This window comes from Lycium ferocissimum, chromosome 6, assembly GCF_029784015.1.
Source record: "Lycium ferocissimum isolate CSIRO_LF1 chromosome 6, AGI_CSIRO_Lferr_CH_V1, whole genome shotgun sequence".
Taxonomy (NCBI): domain Eukaryota; kingdom Viridiplantae; phylum Streptophyta; class Magnoliopsida; order Solanales; family Solanaceae; genus Lycium; species Lycium ferocissimum.
In genome coordinates, this window is record NC_081347.1 from 56,485,397 (window position 1) to 56,503,860 (window position 18,464).

General features: G+C 34.6%; 1 protein-coding gene and 1 pseudogene across 4 annotated transcripts; both read right to left on the reverse strand.

Moving 5' to 3' along the window:
* Window positions 1-4,382: 4,382 nt before the first annotated feature.
* Window positions 4,383-8,829, reverse strand: LOC132059860 (transcription factor bHLH49). 4 transcript variants are annotated; one of them, XM_059452696.1, is made up of 9 exons: window positions 8,555-8,828; window positions 7,045-7,877; window positions 6,486-6,713; window positions 6,333-6,356; window positions 6,126-6,194; window positions 5,679-5,750; window positions 5,378-5,581; window positions 4,944-5,026; window positions 4,383-4,859 (listed from the first exon to the last, which is right to left on the reverse strand). In XM_059452696.1, exons 2-8 carry the CDS (start codon window positions 7,801-7,803, stop codon window positions 4,958-4,960), a joined length of 1,425 nt encoding a protein of 474 aa, XP_059308679.1. In that variant the 5' UTR covers window positions 7,804-7,877; window positions 8,555-8,828; the 3' UTR covers window positions 4,383-4,859; window positions 4,944-4,957. The 4 variants fall into 4 exon arrangements, with proteins under 4 accessions (XP_059308679.1, XP_059308678.1, XP_059308681.1 ...); XM_059452695.1 differs by having other exon boundaries at window positions 6,333-6,398; window positions 8,555-8,824; XM_059452698.1 differs by lacking the exon at window positions 6,126-6,194 and having other exon boundaries at window positions 8,555-8,829.
* Window positions 8,830-12,313: 3,484 nt separating this feature from the next.
* Window positions 12,314-13,452, reverse strand: LOC132061410 (uncharacterized mitochondrial protein AtMg00810-like; annotated as a pseudogene).
* Window positions 13,453-18,464: the final 5,012 nt, after the last annotated feature.

Consider the following 18,464-nt stretch of genomic DNA (forward strand, 5'->3'; position numbering starts at 1 on the left):
GATTTTTCCGTGCTCTTTACTTCAGTATGGTCCCGCTTACTATGTTTCATGCTTTACATACTCAGTACATTCCGCTCGGCCCCCTAAATAAGGGGGTTGCGTTTCGTCACGCGCGGAAACACCCGTGAGCGGTGGATATTAGCAAGTCGTTCCAGCGGGATTGGCGAGCTCCGTTGAAATTCGTCCGGCAATTGCCAGTCAAAGTATTATGTTATAGTATCATGTTATTTTTGTTAGAGACTTTGCGAAATTAATTTGGGTATAAGATGTCGGATATGTAAGCGATTTATTTGAAGTGTTATTATGTATTGTATTATAATTTCTATATGTTTCGGTATGTTACAGATTTTCTTCGATTCGAGAAAGGTAAAAAGCATATTATTCTTCGAAAACTTTCGCTATATATTTGTGTCATGGTTTGAGAGCCAGCGTGGTTATGTGTATTATGTGAGTCAGCGGGTTCGCTCGGCCCTAAATAAGGGTCGGGTGCCCATCACACCCTAACGGAAATTGGGGTGTGACAATGATGAAACACAAGCCCCCGAAAATCCCATAGAAGATACATGTCCTGCACAATCACATACACAAGACAAACCGCCTAGAACTCGAAAGCCAACCGCTAAAATTTGAAAATTTATGACTAAGGATAGGGAAAGCCAAAAAACGGCTAAATGTACCCCTATGTGGACAAATATTTGCTTTTAGGCAAGAAACTAGTAAGGATGGTGGAACGGGTACACTAAATGGTCATATGAGAAAGAAACATATGGATGTTTGGGGAGAGCAAACGGATTCAAATGTGGAGGGTATTCAAATGACGATAGACCCACAAACCGGTAGAAATTTTAAGTATGGCAAGAAAAAAGAGTGTGTAGAAATAGCTAAAATGGTAGCTTATGATTGTTTACCATTTTCCTTTCCTTCGGATTTGGGGTTTGTTACTTACATTCAACGTTGTTATAATCCGTTATTTGAGGGTATTCCTAGAAGTACTTGTAGAGCGGATGTTATAGATTTGTATAAAAAAATATAGATTTTATTTGCGTCATGTATTTAATTCTTTAAATTGTAATGTTTCTCTTACCGCTGATTTAGGTCTTAGTCTTAACAAATTAGATTTTTTTGCTATTACATGTCATTGGGTTGATGACAATTGGATTATACAAAAAAGAATTATAGCTTTTTTATATGATGAAGGAAAAGGTCGCCATGATGGAAAATTTTTAGCGGATTCAATGTCTACTATTATGAGATTTTTTAATATTTATAGAAAAACACTTTGTATTGCTTTAGATAATGCTTCTAATAATACCAAGGCAATTGGTCTTTTAAAAAGAGAATTAAACCCTCCGCTAAAAAATATTTTTCATGTGAGATGTAGTTGTCACATTTTAAATTTAATTGTTAAAGATGGTCTTGAGTGTTTTGACGATTCTATTCAAAAAGTTAGAGATGCGGTTGTGTTTCTTTTTTGTAATGCTAATAGGGGAAGATTTAGAGATTTTAAGAATGCTTATGTGAAAAATAACCTTAGACCTAGGAAAATTCAAGTAGAAATTGAGACTAGGTGGAACTACACTTACATTATGTTACAACAAGCATATGAGTATAGGATTCCCATACAACAAGTTCACAACAAATATAATATTAATAGTGATGATTGGTTAAATTTTACGCATTGGGAAGATGTTAAAGAATGTATTGAACTCTTAGAAATTTTTATAATGCAACTCTTGCTTTTTCTAAATAATTCTATCCCACGGTAACCGAAATTTTAGCCTACTTAGCAGAAATAGCTAGAGTTTTACAAGAGTATAAATATAAACCCGGTTATCAAGCGTCTATTTTTGGAATGATAATCAAATTTAAGAAGTATTTTTTTTCCATCCCAACTTTATTTATATTGGGTTCTCTGTTAAATCCTTGTTTAAAAGTGTCTTATACTAAAGCATTGGTTGGTCAAATTTATACATTTTTAGAAAGGGAAAAGGGTCAAAAATACCCCTCTACTTTGGAAAAAGGGCTAAAAATATCCTCCGAACTTATTTTGGGTCAAAAATACCCCTCCCATCCTTTTTTTCAAATATGCTCCCAATTCTCAACTTCTTTCATTATTTCATAAAAAATATCCCCAAAATAACAAAATCATTTTCTAAACCATTCCATCATATTAAAACTGCCGACCCAACTAAATAATAACCCATAAGATCCCCTTATTCCCCTATATACGTAGGTTTGAAGTTTGAGGGAATTGGGGGATAAAGAATCTTATGGGTTATTATTTAGTGTGGATGATCACTATGGTTGATTCTAAAGTCATTTAAATGATGATGCGGGTTTAGAAAATGATTTCGAAAATGGTTATTTTGGAGGGATAATTTCCGATCAAAAAAAAAAACCGAGGATATATTTAAAAACTTTAAGGATGGGAGGGGTATTTTTAATCCAAAATAAGTTCGGAGGATATTTTTAGCCCTTTTTCCAAAGTAGAGGGGTATTTTTGACCCTTTGCCCTTTTAGGAATTGAAGAGGGAGTTCGACCATCTTTAGTTGAAGCCGAACTCGCTATTGATGACGAGTTTAGAAAATTTTTTACTCATTATTCTAATTTGGAAGAACGTGCTACACCCGTTGCTCCACGCCCTACTACTTCTCAAAGTAGCAAAAAGGGGCTTGTCGGGTTTATCGCATTTAAAAGTTTTACATTCACAGCCAACTCTCTTCTAGTGCAAACTTTGATGAATATAACTTTTATTTGATGCGACCAAATGTGGATATCGAACCAGGATGAATTGGACGACTTAACATGGTGGAAGAAGTACAAGGCAAGTCATCCGATACTCTCAAGAATGGCTCGAGATATCCTTACGGTTCAAGTATCAACCGTGGCTTCGGAGAGCACATTTAGCCAAGGAAGACAGCAAATTGGAGACCATAGACACTCATTATCCGGCTTTAGCTTGCAAGTACTAATGTGCATTTGCGATTGGATTAGATCGGAGCGACGCAACCAAAACTCAGAAGCGGAGGAAGGCGAAGAGGAAGAAATTGAAGATTTGATAGCAAGTGGACCGAACCAAATGGAAGACTTTGAAGATATCTCCATGACCGAATATGATATGGGGGGAAATTAACGAAATGATTCACAATTGGTGATTTTATTATTCTACTATTTCTTTACAACTCATGTATTATTTGCAAGTTCAAAAAAAACTATAATTTGCAAATAAATGTTATCCAAGAATGAATAAAATATATGGCTTATTCAGCTTTCTTCTATTTACTTGTGTTCATATTTTTGTGTGTGTACTTATATTAAGTTAGGAATATACATAAAATATACTAAGAATATACTTATAATATACATCTACTTAAATTTAAAACTAGAAAGTTATATACTTGAAAAATAACTAAAATATACTAAGAATATACTTATAATATATAGTATACATATATGATATAACTTAAACATATATATATATATATATACGAATTTATAAACTTAGAAAAAACACAAGCTACAAATATAAATTATAAGTATATATAGTATACATATAACTTAAACATATATATATTAATATATATATATAACTTATATATATATATATATATATAAAAGTTATATAACCTAAGTATATTGATATACATAATAAGTATATTCTTACTATATTTTAAGTATATGTAGTATAACTTAAGGCTTAAGCATATATATATACACGTATATCTTTGTATTCTTTGACTTCTTTGTTAGCGCGTTAGTCAGTAAATATTTAAACTTTACTTATAAACTTATATAACATATGTAAATATAACTACAATATACTAATAATACTATAATATATATATACTATACAAAAAAAAAAAAAATATTTGGACTGTTTGAATCGAACCGGTAAATCGGAACCAGTTAAACCGGAATTGGTGGCCGGTTCCGTAACCGGTTACCGGTCCGGTTCGAACCGGTTGACACGTTTAACTCCCATGACCCTGATTCACTGATTGATGTGTAGGGGCAAAGCCCACGCATCGATTAAAGGTTTGCTCGAACCTAGTATTTTTTATCCAAATCCTATATATGTATTAAAAGATTCATTGAATATGTACAAATTATTAATTTAGAACCAACTAACTTTAAAGAATTAAAATCTTGTACCCATAAGTTTCGAATCCTTATTCTACGACTGTAATGATGTGATAATGTAGGTCTCTAGTAGCAGAAAGATCACGAATCACACCTTTCTAGCCTATTAGCTACTTAAATTCTAGGAGGCAAAGATAGCAATGACAAGACTTGAAGAAATAGCCTACCTTTACAGTCAAGAAAATCAAAATCCTTGGTCGATTTTTTCCAGAAAGTAGAAAGATTTTATGGAGATAATGACTTGGCAGAAAAGAATGCAACTTCAGTTTCCTTCGTCAAGCATACATTTTCAAGTTCTTCCTGACAGAATGAACAAGAATATAATCATTTCTCTCCCTGAGATTCAAGACTTAAATTCAAACTTCAATACGTATTTTCCTTGCATATATGTCCGGATAACCCATGCATAATTGCTCGAACTCTCATTTGCTATTGTAAATGAAGAACTTGCGTCTCGTGGTGTAAGTTGTTTACTTTCTTGGTAGCCGAGTTATATAGCAATGGAATAAAAGGTCACATGCACCATAAACATACTCTTCGTGGACTAGCTGTACAATTAAAAGCAGAACTTCATGGGGAGCGTTTTGTGAAATAGGAATAGCTCTTCATTATGACGTCTTCCCAAATGTTCCACGTACCCAATAAACAGGAAGTGTACGCATTTGATATCTAAAACAAGTTCAAGATTCTTCTTTCATCTGGCTTGATGGCAGAGAACCTTCAAAAGTACGTAGAATATTGTAAATATTAAGGGAACGATGCTATTTTGCAATTAAAAAATAACGAGGGGCTTATAAAATACCGCTTAAATCTTGACTATGGAGGAGCATACTGGCACTTAGACCCGACAACATTATGTAGCTCATCATCCCATATGTTAGATAACTGAATACAATAAGTAAGTCGAATTGTTAGATTGGGGAGTAAGGCTATTTATGCTGCAGTGGTAAAACGAACATTCATGACCCACTACATGAAATAAATAGTACTTCTTTCAAGTTTAAGTGACACACTGTCTTTTTTAGTCTATTCCAAAAAGAATTGACACGTCTAAATTTGGGAACAATTAGCTTTACACTTCCCATTTTACCCTTCATGAGAACCTTTTATAACCACACAAGTGTTGTGACATGTTTTACACCACAATTTTCCAAAGTCCTTATTTCTTTAATAAACTACGTGCTCTTTCAAACTATGTCACATAAATTAAAATGGAGTGAGTATTCAGAATGCTACCTGTAATGAAGACTCTTTGTAGCCACCATTCATAGCAGCTAAATTGGTATTGATGGATTTGAGAAATGCATCGGTAGCATTTCCAAAACCAGGAAGACCCGACTGAAGCAGGCCGGGTTGCAGTTGATGCAAGGACTGATATGGCATTGTCATATCAGGAGCAAAACCAAGTGAGGATGAAGGACCCGCTCGTGAATGGAGAATCTGCAAGAAGTAAAAGGACGCTCTATCTTTAGAAACTAGAAATTGTGTAGCATGTTCTGCTTCATGTAATTCCAAGAAAAGTGCACTGTTTACTTACATCTTTTGCAAGGAGCGCATCAATATTAAAATCCAGCCGGGGGTTAATAGTCGCAAGCTTCATTGAAAGGAACTGAGAGAACAAGAAGTCCATTCATTCTCAAACACATACTGTTAAGAGGCCATGAAAAGAGGGTTCTCTTCTGTTTCAAGTGAACTTTTTACATGACATGATTTTGCAAGAAATTAGCAACAACAATGAAAACAATCAGATACCAGTGATTCAGAAATCAGAATCAATGCAGCGTTTTGTGGACAGTAGATGTTTGTGAATTACATTTAAAGATTAGACGCGATATAACAAGCCCAAAAAAGAGGGGAAAATCATTCATTAGACATCATCATCTGAACAACACAAATATGGATTTTGAGGGAGGCATAGGGTGATAACAAAATAAAATTTGGATAGAAGAAAGAAGGAATTAGTTATTAGGAGTAAATAGCATACCTCAACCTGTCTTTGAAGAGATTGTACATAATTAATTATTTCATCTAGCATTACTGCTTTCCCAGTGACCTGCGAATTACAGGCTCCAACTCAGGCCGCATAAAGAACAGATCCTTCTTGTTTTGAAACAGGTAACATAGAACATATCCTTCTTGTTGTGATGGATGTTTCACAAAAAGTCTGTATTGAAAGAAAATAAAAAGTTACCTTGTTGCAACCAGGTACAAGATCCTGAAGAAATTTCATCCGTTCACTGATCTTCTCCCTCCTTAGCTGTATCAAAATAAAGTAAATCAAATCTGAAAGAACTACAAGATGAAATCTTAGTACAATTTTTAAGCTTTTATTTTGGAGTCTTACTCTTTCTGCAAGGCTATGGCTATTTGTTGCCTGGCCTCTTCGAGCTCGAATGTGTATGTATTCTTCTTTAGGGGGATCAGCAGATTTAGTCCCCTGTTTACCATTTTTTCCACCAGGCCTGCAGGCAGTGGAATTCAAGTTTTGCTCTCCCTTCTGAAGTTCCGTTTGATCTTTTGCAGGTTCAGCTGGTGGTTGTTGCGCTCCATTTCTTTGATCAACTTCTGCATCCTAACGGAATGACAAGAAAACTCAACATACAAGAACTTGCACAAAAAAACATTTGAAAAACAGGCTATTGTCATCTACAGAAAGAATTGGGCTCTTTTCATTTTTGGCCTATCAGACAAATTTAATTACGGCTGCTAGACAAAATATACAAAACATATACACTGATTAGGTATATTATATGTATATTATGTATACAGTATGTATATTATATGTATATTTATACTTAAATATACAAAACCTATACATTTGCTGGCTATTTTGTAAATTAGATCACCGAATGGCATTGGATTATAGTTATCTCGAAAATAAGGTTTATACAAGCAAGTAGTACCTGACCACTTCTTTTCCTTTTCTTTGAGCCAAGGCCCTTAGCAGAAGAATCCCCACCCTCCACTTCTTCTTGATGGCCACTACATTCAGTTTCATCAGAGTCATTTCCAGAAATGCCAACACATTCCTTTGCTTCATCCCGAGACCTAACAGAGCTTACATTTTTCTCATTCTTGAGGGGGCTTTTATCCGTAGCCCCATGTTCAAGAGGTAAAGAAACATTCTCAGAACTTCCACCCGCATTTCCCATTTGCTGCTCTTGTGGCCGCCGGAAGGCCAGTCCGTTATGATATGTATTAGGAGAACTAGGGATGGTAAAGGGGTTCATCATATCACCAACTTTTCCTCTACTGAAGCATGAAAATCTTGCAGCTCTTTCAATAAAACCTGAATCAGCTGGCAACTGAGTTAAGCTTTGAGGAAGTATACCAGTAGTAGGGGGTGTAAACGTGCCTCCTTTCAACGTTGCATTTGGTTGAGTCCAAACAAATGCTGAAGTGCCTAGTGCATTTGTAGTGCCAGAATTCATTTGAACATTAGTATCACAGAAACCTAAGTTTGATGAACTGGCAGGATGATCCCAAACACTAGCACACAACGAATCCATTATTCGGTTGCTACTAGGAACCATCCCCATCGATGCATTTGTCAGATTGCTGCCACTTAATTGCCAATCTGAGGACATATTTGGTAATTGGAAGTTCATAGAATCTTGACTCCTCTTTTCTGGTTCAACATCATCCTTGCTAACAATATCCATCCTTTTAAAGTCTAGCAAATCCACCAGACTCAAAAAAGTTTCTCCTTTGGCTACTTCACAATATCCTCATTGTTCTGTATTTCACAATTTTCAGTAAAGATCATACATACAGTCATACAGGTGGAGAAATAGGAGCAACTGTCGTTCATGTATAATTTCTAACCATAGTCTCAAAATTTCCAGTTCAACAAGATGAAACAAAAACTAGACAAGTCTGTATACTAGAAAATCAATTAAGAATAACAGAAATAAGTCAAAGGTAAACCACCCCAAACAGCTGGAACATACATACCAGTTCAAAATACAAAATGGAGAAAGAAAATGTACGGATCATGGAAATTGAAATAAAACCAAGAACTCAAAAATATTCAAATTAGCACTGAGCCAATTATTCCAAAGCATTCGCAAGAATCAAAGCAATAACTCAAATTACACTCCTAAAAAAAATCTGAAATTAACGACGAACAAATTTTGTAGCTATACAACAAAATAAAAAAAATTGTTACCTACAGGCAATTTAGCGACGGACTAGCGACGAAGTTCGTAGCTGATTTCAGTTTCTTTTGTAGTGTTACAACAGAGAAAACCCCCCAACCCCCACCTTTCTTCTCACAACATTATCCAAGAAAACACATTCCCAGTTCAATAAAGAGTATTTGCAGTTCATTTGCATTTAATTCCAGCATTTAAAACCCTAGTCAGAAGGAAAAAGACCTGACTAGCTACTAAAAGTGGGAAAGAAGAAAGATACCTCACTTGAGATTGTGTGCCACTTTTGGTACTCTATATAACCATTTTCTTGAATTTGCTACTGTTATGTACAGTCACTGTATGTATGCAGAGACAGTAAAGATAGTTGAGATATAAATAACATAACAGTACTGCTTACCAAACCAGAGTCAGAGAGAGAGAGAGAGGTGTGCAAGAAAATAGGGAGTACTTATTTATTTTTGATGGAATAGAAAAAAGGAAAACTTGTTATCAAAGGTCCCTGTGCATTTATACCAACGCCTACATCAAAAATAGTGTCTTGATGATTAACCACCGCCACTGCTACTCTTATTATATTGAACAAATATGAAAGAAAAGTATTAAAATCACTACCAGAATTAATTGAACTACTCTTGTTGTGATGTTTGGAATAGTTTTTGAAGATATTTTGGATTACTAAGGCTCGTCTATACGAGGGATAAGGGATAAATAATCTCGTGATTAAATTTAAGATGAGTTTATTTTACATTTGGTTGGGATAAAATTGCATATAATTAATATCGGAATAGTTATTCCGGGACTGTAGTTATTCCTATGGAAAGATAAAATAATTAATCCTAGAATAACTAATCCCAAGATAAGTAATCTTGGGTAACTTGTTTCCCAACCAAATGACCCCTAAGCGGTATAGTAAGACTGGTGACATCTATTCACTCTTAATTAATAAAACATTTCAAATTTGAGTTTTTAAAATGAAGAAAATTTTTAGTAGAGATAGAGGGAGATTCATATTTTCAAGTTTATGGATTCTTATAATGATTTCAAGTAAATATAGAATGATAACTCGATTCACATTCAATATTTTTATAGATATTTAGTGAATTTTTATTACATACATAATATTTGAGCAAAATTTTATTGTGTTCACGTGAACCAGTAACTCATCTACTAGGTGTGTCCCTAAATACGCAGCCTTCCCCTTTTAGGGGTCGTTTGATAGGAGGATAAGTTATCCCATGTAGATGGGATTGGGTGGGATAAGATGAGATTACTAATCTCACCCTTTATGTGGGATTACTAATCCCACCTTTTATCCCATCTACATGGGATTGGATGGGATATCAAAAAAGTTATTCCACTAACCAAACATAGGATTAATTTCAATCCCATTGGATTAATAATCCAGCCCATCCTATCCCTCCTACCAAACGATCCTGAGTGGGTTCTGAATATGAAATAGCTCTATCAGAAAATGGTATTCTAGAAAATCATGTTGGAAAGTTGTCTATTGGAGTATAATTTCAGACAAATAGTAGTCTTGATTAGTTCAACTGAAAACATTTGGAAAATTATGATCAAGCTACAATATTTATTTGAAGGTCATGCTAAAGTTGCTAATAGGGACCTATTCTATTAAGCTAGGCAACTGACGCCAGCTCTTGCCAGACATTATTTTTATCTACAGTTATAAAATAATTGCGTTGCCTTTTCTTTATACCTTGAGAGAAGAGCTTAGTTACATAATCTTTATCTGGTTTGTTTGGTCATTGACAACTTTTATTAGCTTGTTTTATCATACTTTTGTGACCACTTGGGTTGCCTCCGCAGGCTACCTACATTTACCATTTTATAACTATCTATAATATATGCAGGCCTATACAGAGGTCGCTTCTCTTAAATATTTAAATAAAATAAAAAACATGCAAATAAAATTGAATTTAAGTTAGATGCATTTATGGTGTAAAAAAAATACCATCAGGCCTGGTATAAGGCATTTAGAGGTAAATTCTTATGATAAACATTATTTGATAATCATATTATACTAAAAGTGGGAAGCATCTAAGGTTAAAGTTGAATTACGAAAATATCCATGAAAAAGTGAGTGGCCATTTTTCCCTTCACCCAAAAGTAAAATTACATTGCATTAAATGAGTATTTTGAACTCTGCAAGTATAGATACATTCTAATACGGATAAATAAAGCTATAAATATTGTAGTACAATGAATCAAATAAATGGTACTCTCTCCATTCCATAATAAATGACTTTTTAGACTTATGCACACCTCATAAGAAAGTGCTCACTCCTAAAAAATTAGGAGTATTTTTAGTAATTTATTCCTAATTAAATGCCTAAAAAAAAAAGGTTAATGGTTCTTGATTACGTAAATAAGGGTCATTTTGAAAGAAGAAGATCAATTTCTTCTTGAAATCTTAAAGCACCACTTATTTTAAAACAAAATGAAAAGTGTAAAATTCACTTATTGTGAAATGGAGAGAGTAATTAAGAAACTCATAGCAGCTAGATGACAGGATATGACGTTTAGGCTTCTTCTAATTATTTCATGTGAAGGTTATAATGGTGTTCATGGTTCGGTTTAGGTCGGTTATTGATTAAAACCATAACCAAACCAATTTAGTCGGTTTTTAAATGTCTAAAACCATAACCAAACTAAATAAAATAATAACCACCGGTTTGGTTATTGTCGGTTTTGGTTCGGATTGGTTGGATTTTTTCTGCTTATGACTAGCGCCAAGAGACTTATCGAGAAACATTAAAAAGTTAAAAGACATGTCTTTTTTGGTTCAAACGATAACTTTTATTTATCGTTTAAGGTGGAACATACATCATAGAAATATTTTCACTATTAGTGATAGTGTCATACTCAAGTTGCCCAAAGTTGCTAAACTATTACATATAGAGCTAAAAACTAACTAAGTAGTGGCTGCACCATTTTTGTCATCTTAATACACATGCACGGAAATAAAGTAGAGCATAGGAGCTTTTAGTTGTTGTTACAAACATACATATTAATTAAACATAAAGACTACCTAAAATTAAAATGAAAATATATGAAATAAAAAAAACTTTGTGTAATGATCTCAAACTTTGGGGCAATACTTGCATTTTGTCCTCAATTCTCCCATTTTATTAAAAACATTTTGTGTAATGATCCCAAACTTCAGATGTTTTTCTATCATTATCCCAGGAGCTGGGTCTTGACTACAAAGAGTTGTTTTTTAACGCCTTTTAGGAGGATTACCCACGGAAGAAGTATTGGGGCATTACCATGTGCTTGAGTTGCGGCAAATGCGATGTTACAAGTATCTTATAGGAACCTCCAAATCTACAACCTCTGTCTTTTTCATATGAAAAATATTAGAAGTTTAGGACCCATTTGGACAAGAAAAAAGAAAGGTATAAATTCGGGAAAAAAAAGAAGAAACAACCTAAAATCAAATGGCTGACAAAGAAAGGCTAAAAATTTTAGTTAAAGACATTAGACTCTAACGTGAGCTTCTGTTAGTAGGTTTACACTTAATACTTAGAGAGTTAAAAGACTTAAAGACATGAGCTTGGACATATTCTTAAAAACATGGGCCTTAAACAATCATGTGAAATAAGTAGACCAAAAATCAAATTAATGATTAAAAGGTATAAAATATTTATAATTATTTATGAAAAACTAATATTATACATAAAAATAATTATAAAATTTATGTATATAATTTATCGGTTTGGTTCGGTTATTTATTCAGTTATTTTTTAATATAACCATAACCAAACCAAATATTATCGGTTTTTAAAATTTAAAACCAAATCAAACAAAACCAAACCAAATGTCGGTTTTTTTATTCGGTTTGGTTAAATTTTCGGTTTGGTTTTTATTTTAACCAAAACCGTGAACAGCCCTAGGTTATATCTCATAATAATGTTGAAGAATGTGAAAGGTACTATGTTTTAAAGTTTTTAAGTCTTAATAATAACGGCTATTTGGGATCTGTTAAATCTCTGTGATATCATCCATAATCATTGCAATTGTAATGGAAGAGCACAAACTACATGAAGAACAGTTGAGAGAAAATGAAGAAGTATTGAGTAAATTTGTGAAATGAGAAAATATCTTCCATTAATCATTCAACTACAAAGAGTGTACGTATATATACAAGTTTAACCGCCTATACTAATCTATACAGTTGTACATTAGCTGGCCCACTAACTTAATCATCATAACTAACTACAAGTCCTAACTAACTAGATTTTCCGGCTCGGTAAGCAGCTTCGGAAGCTGCAGGTGCATTCGAAGCGGTTCTCTGCCCCCCCCAAGCTAGGGGTAATGAAGATGTTCATCATCCCCAGGTTGGATAATAGATAGCCATGTTGAACATGTGTGAGGGTCTTGGTGAGTATATCTGCTTGTTGCTCTGAGTAGGCCAAATATACTAGCTAAACTAACTTCATTTAAACCTTTTCTCTGATGAAATGACAGTCAATGTCTATATGTTTGGTACGTTCCTGAAAGACAGGCTTAGCAGCTATTTGGATAGCTGATTCTTGTCACAATGAATGGGAACAGGCAACTGAACATCAACTCCAAGAGATTTGTACAAATTAATCAACCAAACAAGCTCAGCAACAGTGGCAGATAGGCTTCGGTATTCAACCTCTGTAGAGCTTTTGGATATGGTAGCCTGTTTTTTGATTTCCAGGAAATGAGTGAAGAACCAAATTTGACAAAGTAACCAGTAATGGATTTGCGAGTGTTGGGGCAAGATGCCTAATCAGCATAACAAAATGCCTCCAAAACATTGCAATCAGCAGCCTTCATAAAAATCCCTAAACAGGGAGAATTCTTCACATATTGCACAACTCTGACTCCAGCATTCATATGAGAACACTTAGCAGAGTGCATGAATTGACTTAGACATTGAACAACAAATGTTATATCAGGCCTGGTGTTAGTAAGATAGAGCAGTCTACCAATTAACCTCTGATAAGCACCAGGATCTGGTAAGAATGTGTCATCATAAGGACCAAAATTTGAGTCAAACTCTGCAGTGGTCAGTTTATGGTTCAACTCCATTAGTTCTTTCATGAGCTTAGCACTAGCAAGGCCAATAACAGAAATGAGCTCAAGAGCATATTTCCTCTGATGCATGAGGATCCCTTCTGAACTTCTAGAAAACTCTATACCCAAAAAATATTTTCATACACCTAGATCCTTGATTTTGAAAGAAGACTGAAGAGTAGTTTTAGTAGCAAGGATCAGGTCATCATCATCACCTGTGATGAGTAAATCATCAATATAAACCAAGACCAAGATTGTGTTGCCAGAATCATGCTTAATGAAGAGTAGATGACTTTACACAAAACCATAAGAAACAAATGCAGTAGTGAGCTTAATGTTCCACTGCGTAGAAGCCTACTTAAGTCTATATAATGACTTGAGGACCCTATAAGCTTGTGATGAACCAGAGGTGGATTTGGACCCTTGAGGCAAATCCATGTACACCTCTTCATGAAGATCTCCATGTAAAAAAGCATTGAATACATCCATTTGTTGGATGGACCAGTTCCTTGCTGTAGCAACAGAAATAACAGCCCTTACAGTGACCATTTTCACCACTGGTGAAAATGTCTCCTAATAATCCAGACACTCTTTTTTATCGTAACCCTTTGCCACCAACCTTGCTTTAACCTTTCAACCTCTCCTGATGCTTTGTACTTAATTTTATATACCTATTTACATCCAATAGACTTCTTGCCAAGTGGAATTGGAACTACAGACCAAGTGTGATTATCCTCTAAAGCTTTGATCTCTGACTATATTGCCTCAACCTATCTAGGGTCCTTGATGGCACTGGACTAAGAGTGTGTTTCAATCTCTGCAGAAAAGTTAGCAATATAACTTTGATATTTAGAAGATAAGCATTTTTAACTCAGCACATCTGACAAAGGATAGGAGCACGCACTGGCCCTAGGTCCACTTTTCTGCTTTCTATTAGATAAAGTAACATAGTCCTTCAACCAAATGGGAGGTTTGGTTGCTCTAATAGTTCTTGATGAACCATGATGATGAGCAGCTGGTAAAATATCATGGCGATTGGCATGCTTATCTTGTTCTTCAACATCCATCAGGGCAGGAACAACCTCTTCATTAAGCTCTGCATGATGATCTAACTCAGGAACTGGATCAGGAATTAGCATATCCTGAATAAGTGGGACAGGAACAGTTGTATCCTCTACTTCAGATGGGATATGTTTTGATGATGCAGGACTGGGCACATGAGAAGTATAAGGAATGTGCTTGAGGGGAGAAAAAGTGAGAGAACCATTAATACTATCACTACTAATGCCATTCTGAAGATTTTAGAAAGGAAAGATAAGTTCATGAAATACAACATCTCTACTAATGAAACAAATCTTATTGACAAGATCAAAAAGCTTATATCCTTTTACGATACAAACCATAGCCAAGTAAGACTGCTTTAACTTCCCTAGGACTAAATTTGTCTTCTTTGGGTAACTTAGTTGCATAGCAAAGGCAACTAATGATCCTCATATACTGTAAGGATGGTGTTCTTTTGTAAAGCATTTCAAATGGAGATTTGAACCCCAAACTAGATTAAGGAATTCTATTAAGAACATATGTTGCACTCTCAATACAACAACCCCAGAATTTATCGGGTAAGCATCCTTGAAATTTAATAGCCCTGGCAGTTTCCAAAATATGTCTATGTCTTCTCTCTACCACCTCATTTTGATATGGGGTGTAGGGACAAGAACTTTGATGGATTATGCCATGCATTCTAAAAAGTTCACTACATGACTGATTAAAGAACTCAGATCCATTATCTAATCTAAACATTTTGATCTATTTGCTAAACTGATTTGAGACCATTAGAAGAAAAGATTTTAACAATTCAGCCACATCTGATTTTACCCTTAATAGAAAAGTCCAAATCCATCTAGAAAAATCATCAACTAGAGTCAAGAAGTATTTCATTCCATTATAAGTGGTGGTTTTGTAAGTACCCAATACATCCATGTGAATCAAGCGAAAAGATTCAGTCATCCTACTATTGCTATGTGGAAATGGAATTCTAGTCTGTCTAGCTAATGGGCATACATCAAAAGTATCTAATGAAAAACTTCTCTTTATTTAGAAAACAGACAATCTTCTTAAGGCTCTCATGGGGACATGTCCCAACCTTTGGTGCCACAAGGTAGGATCAACAGTTTCTGTTGCTGTAAATGAGTTATCTATCTTGACCTTGGTTTTATTCACTTTATTTACTTGTGATAGCAAAATGTATAATCCTTCTTACTCTTTACCAATCTCCTTCACTCTCCTAGTGAAGAGATCCTGAAAGATGCAAAAACCAGGAAAAAATATTCACATTGCAATTCAGTCTTTTATCAGTTTAGAAACAGACAAAATATTGAATTTAAATACTGGAACACATAATACACTCCTGCTCACATCACCTCCAGACAAAGGGCAATCTCTAGTATAAGTCACTCTTGTGGACTCTCCAGTTGCCAGTTGTACATTTCCATTGTTTCCTACTTTTGCATCATCTAACATTAGTTTGTCATTATTAATCATGTGGTTTGTTGCACCACTATCAACAATCTATTTAAAAACTGCATCACTATCCCTTTTATCTAAGGAAGGAATACCTGCCATAAGTGCATTACCACCTATAACAGTTGGTCCTGAGTTGCTTCGTGCATTGGTGTTGTTCACTCGTGCTTTGTTGAGTAAGACCAAGATCTGATTGAACTGATCTCTGGTGAAGAGATTTCCTGGTGCATTCATGTTCATATTATTCATTATAATCTTTACCTTGAGCCATGTATGCATGTGAACCACTCCTCTCTCCATGAGTCATGTATCCACCTGTTGGCCTTAAGTTACTGCCACCATTATGAGTCAAGTGTCCTCTAGTTGCACAGTTTTTTTCCCTTTGAACCATGTATCCACTTGCTGTGCTAGTAGTTGTACCATTCTTCCTCTGGAATTTAAAGTCTACTGGAAAACCAATTAACTTGTAACAAGTCTCCTTCACATGGCCCTTCTAACCACAGTATTCATATTTCATCAGCTTGTAACAACCATCTCTAGTATGCCCCCTCATGTGGCAAAAATCACACACAATATTAAAGTTCCTTATAGGCATTTGAACTGTTATTCTGGCAGTAAACAGTGCTGTAGGCTCAACGTGTTCTATAGCTACATAACTACTCCTAGTCATCATCTTTTGACTTTCATCCTGAACTAGCATTGCATAAATTTTATTGACACTAGGCCGTTGAGTTTTTAACAAAATTTGACTATGAGCCTGACTATATCCTTCATTAAGTCCCATAAAAAATTGTGATATCCTTTGGTACTATAAATTCTCTACTGACTTTGCTGATTCTTCACAATCACAAGGTCTAGGTGGAATGATTGAATCAGTCTAGGTGGAATGATTAAATCATACTCATTTTACATATCCTTCAGTCGAGTATAGTAAGCTGAGATTGAGGAAGCACCTTGTGTGAGTGAAAATTTCTTTGTGTAACTAATAGATTCTCGAACCATTTACCCTATCAAACCTTTCTCTTAACTCCTGCCAAACTATGTGTGCATCTAGCAGAAAGGAATGCCATTTAACAGTTCCCTCGCAACATTCCCCATGATACGTGACACAATTATCGCATTGCATCGATCCCATTGATTTTGGTGAGTTGGTCCATAACTGTCCCTCTTCACAGAACCATTAATGAATCCAATTTTATTCCTCCCTAGCAAGGCTAGCTTCATTGCATGACACCATAATCCATAGTTTCCATCCCTATCAGTTGAATTCCTACTGATAAGGAACCAAGACCATCAGATGCATACAAGTACAATGGATGATTATGATCCAAAGTAGCATCAGCAGTACATTGTTGATTTTGCCTTTGTTCATTGCTTTCAACACCTTGTTGAGTTCGTCCTTGTTCATCAATATCTTCAACGAACATTGTTGTTATTCAAAGATATACACGATCAAAACAGAGAAAAATTGACTCGATTAACAGAAAGTGAAGAAAAATGACCTAAATTTCTCAATTTCGTCTAGATTGTTGAAGAAATTCCTAAATTTGATCGATTAACGCTCTGATACCATGTTAAATCTCTGTGACATCATCACATAATCATTGCAATTGTAATGGAAGAGCACAAACTACATGAAGAACAGTTGAGAGAAAATAAAAAGTATTGAGCAAGTTTGTAAAATGAGAAAATATCTTCCACTAATCATTCAACTACAAAGAGATATATATACACATATCATTCAACTACAAAGAGTGTGTGTGTATATATATATATATATATATATATATATATATATATATATATATATATATATATATATATATATATACACAATTTTAACCGCCTATACTAATCTATACGGTTGTACATTAGTCGGCCCACTAACTTAATCATCATAACTAACTACAAGTCCTAACTAACTAGATTTGCCGGCTCGTCGGCTCGGCTTCAAGGAATTGTAGTGCATTTGAGCGCTTCCTCTACGGATCACAAGGGTTAAGCCTTTAAGACTATATATATATATACTTAGTTTATCGATACTTCTTAATTGGAAGTGAAAAACGAATGGATGTCCTGGAGTTGCTTGGTTGCCAATAAAATTGTTATTCTTGAAATCACTTCTTGAAAAAGTGATCATGGTATTTAGATTACTTTTTCCTATTTTCTTTATATTTTTTAGCAAACCTGAAATTGTATAAGTATCACTTTCTAAATGATAAGAATGCTATTTAGCATGTTTCTTCGTATTGTGTGGAAGTTCATTATTTGTATAGCGATGACTTTTTTAATGTGAAGAGCGATTTAGTCTTCCATTATTTGTTTTGATCATTTCTTTGTATAGTGTAGTATCATCATTTAGGAAAAGAAAAACCCGGTACATACTGGTCATCCGACCCTTTACTTTGAGAAGGTTGTGTAGTTGTGCTTGAGCAAGTCTACAACAATTATTAGCTCATCAGGAGGAATGAGTTTTTAAATTACGTGCTCTCGGGAGAAAATATTATTCCTCCTTACATTCTTTTTATTAGAACTTGATATTTCTTCTATAAAGAAGTTCATCCAGGACAATTCATAGACAC

Excerpts from the sequence above, each read along its gene's own strand:
- LOC132059860 (XM_059452695.1), bottom strand. The coding sequence starts at position 7,803 with ATGGATATTGTTAGCAAGGATGATGTTGAACCAGAAAAGAGGAGTCAA. Across the intron at positions 6,399-6,485 it reads GCCATAGCCTTGCAGAAAGA|CTAAGGAGGGAGAAGATCAG; the intron begins GTAAGACTCCAA and ends ATTTTGATACAG. Across the intron at positions 5,582-5,678 it reads ATGCGCTCCTTGCAAAAGAT|ATTCTCCATTCACGAGCGGG; the intron begins GTAAGTAAACAG and ends TACTTCTTGCAG.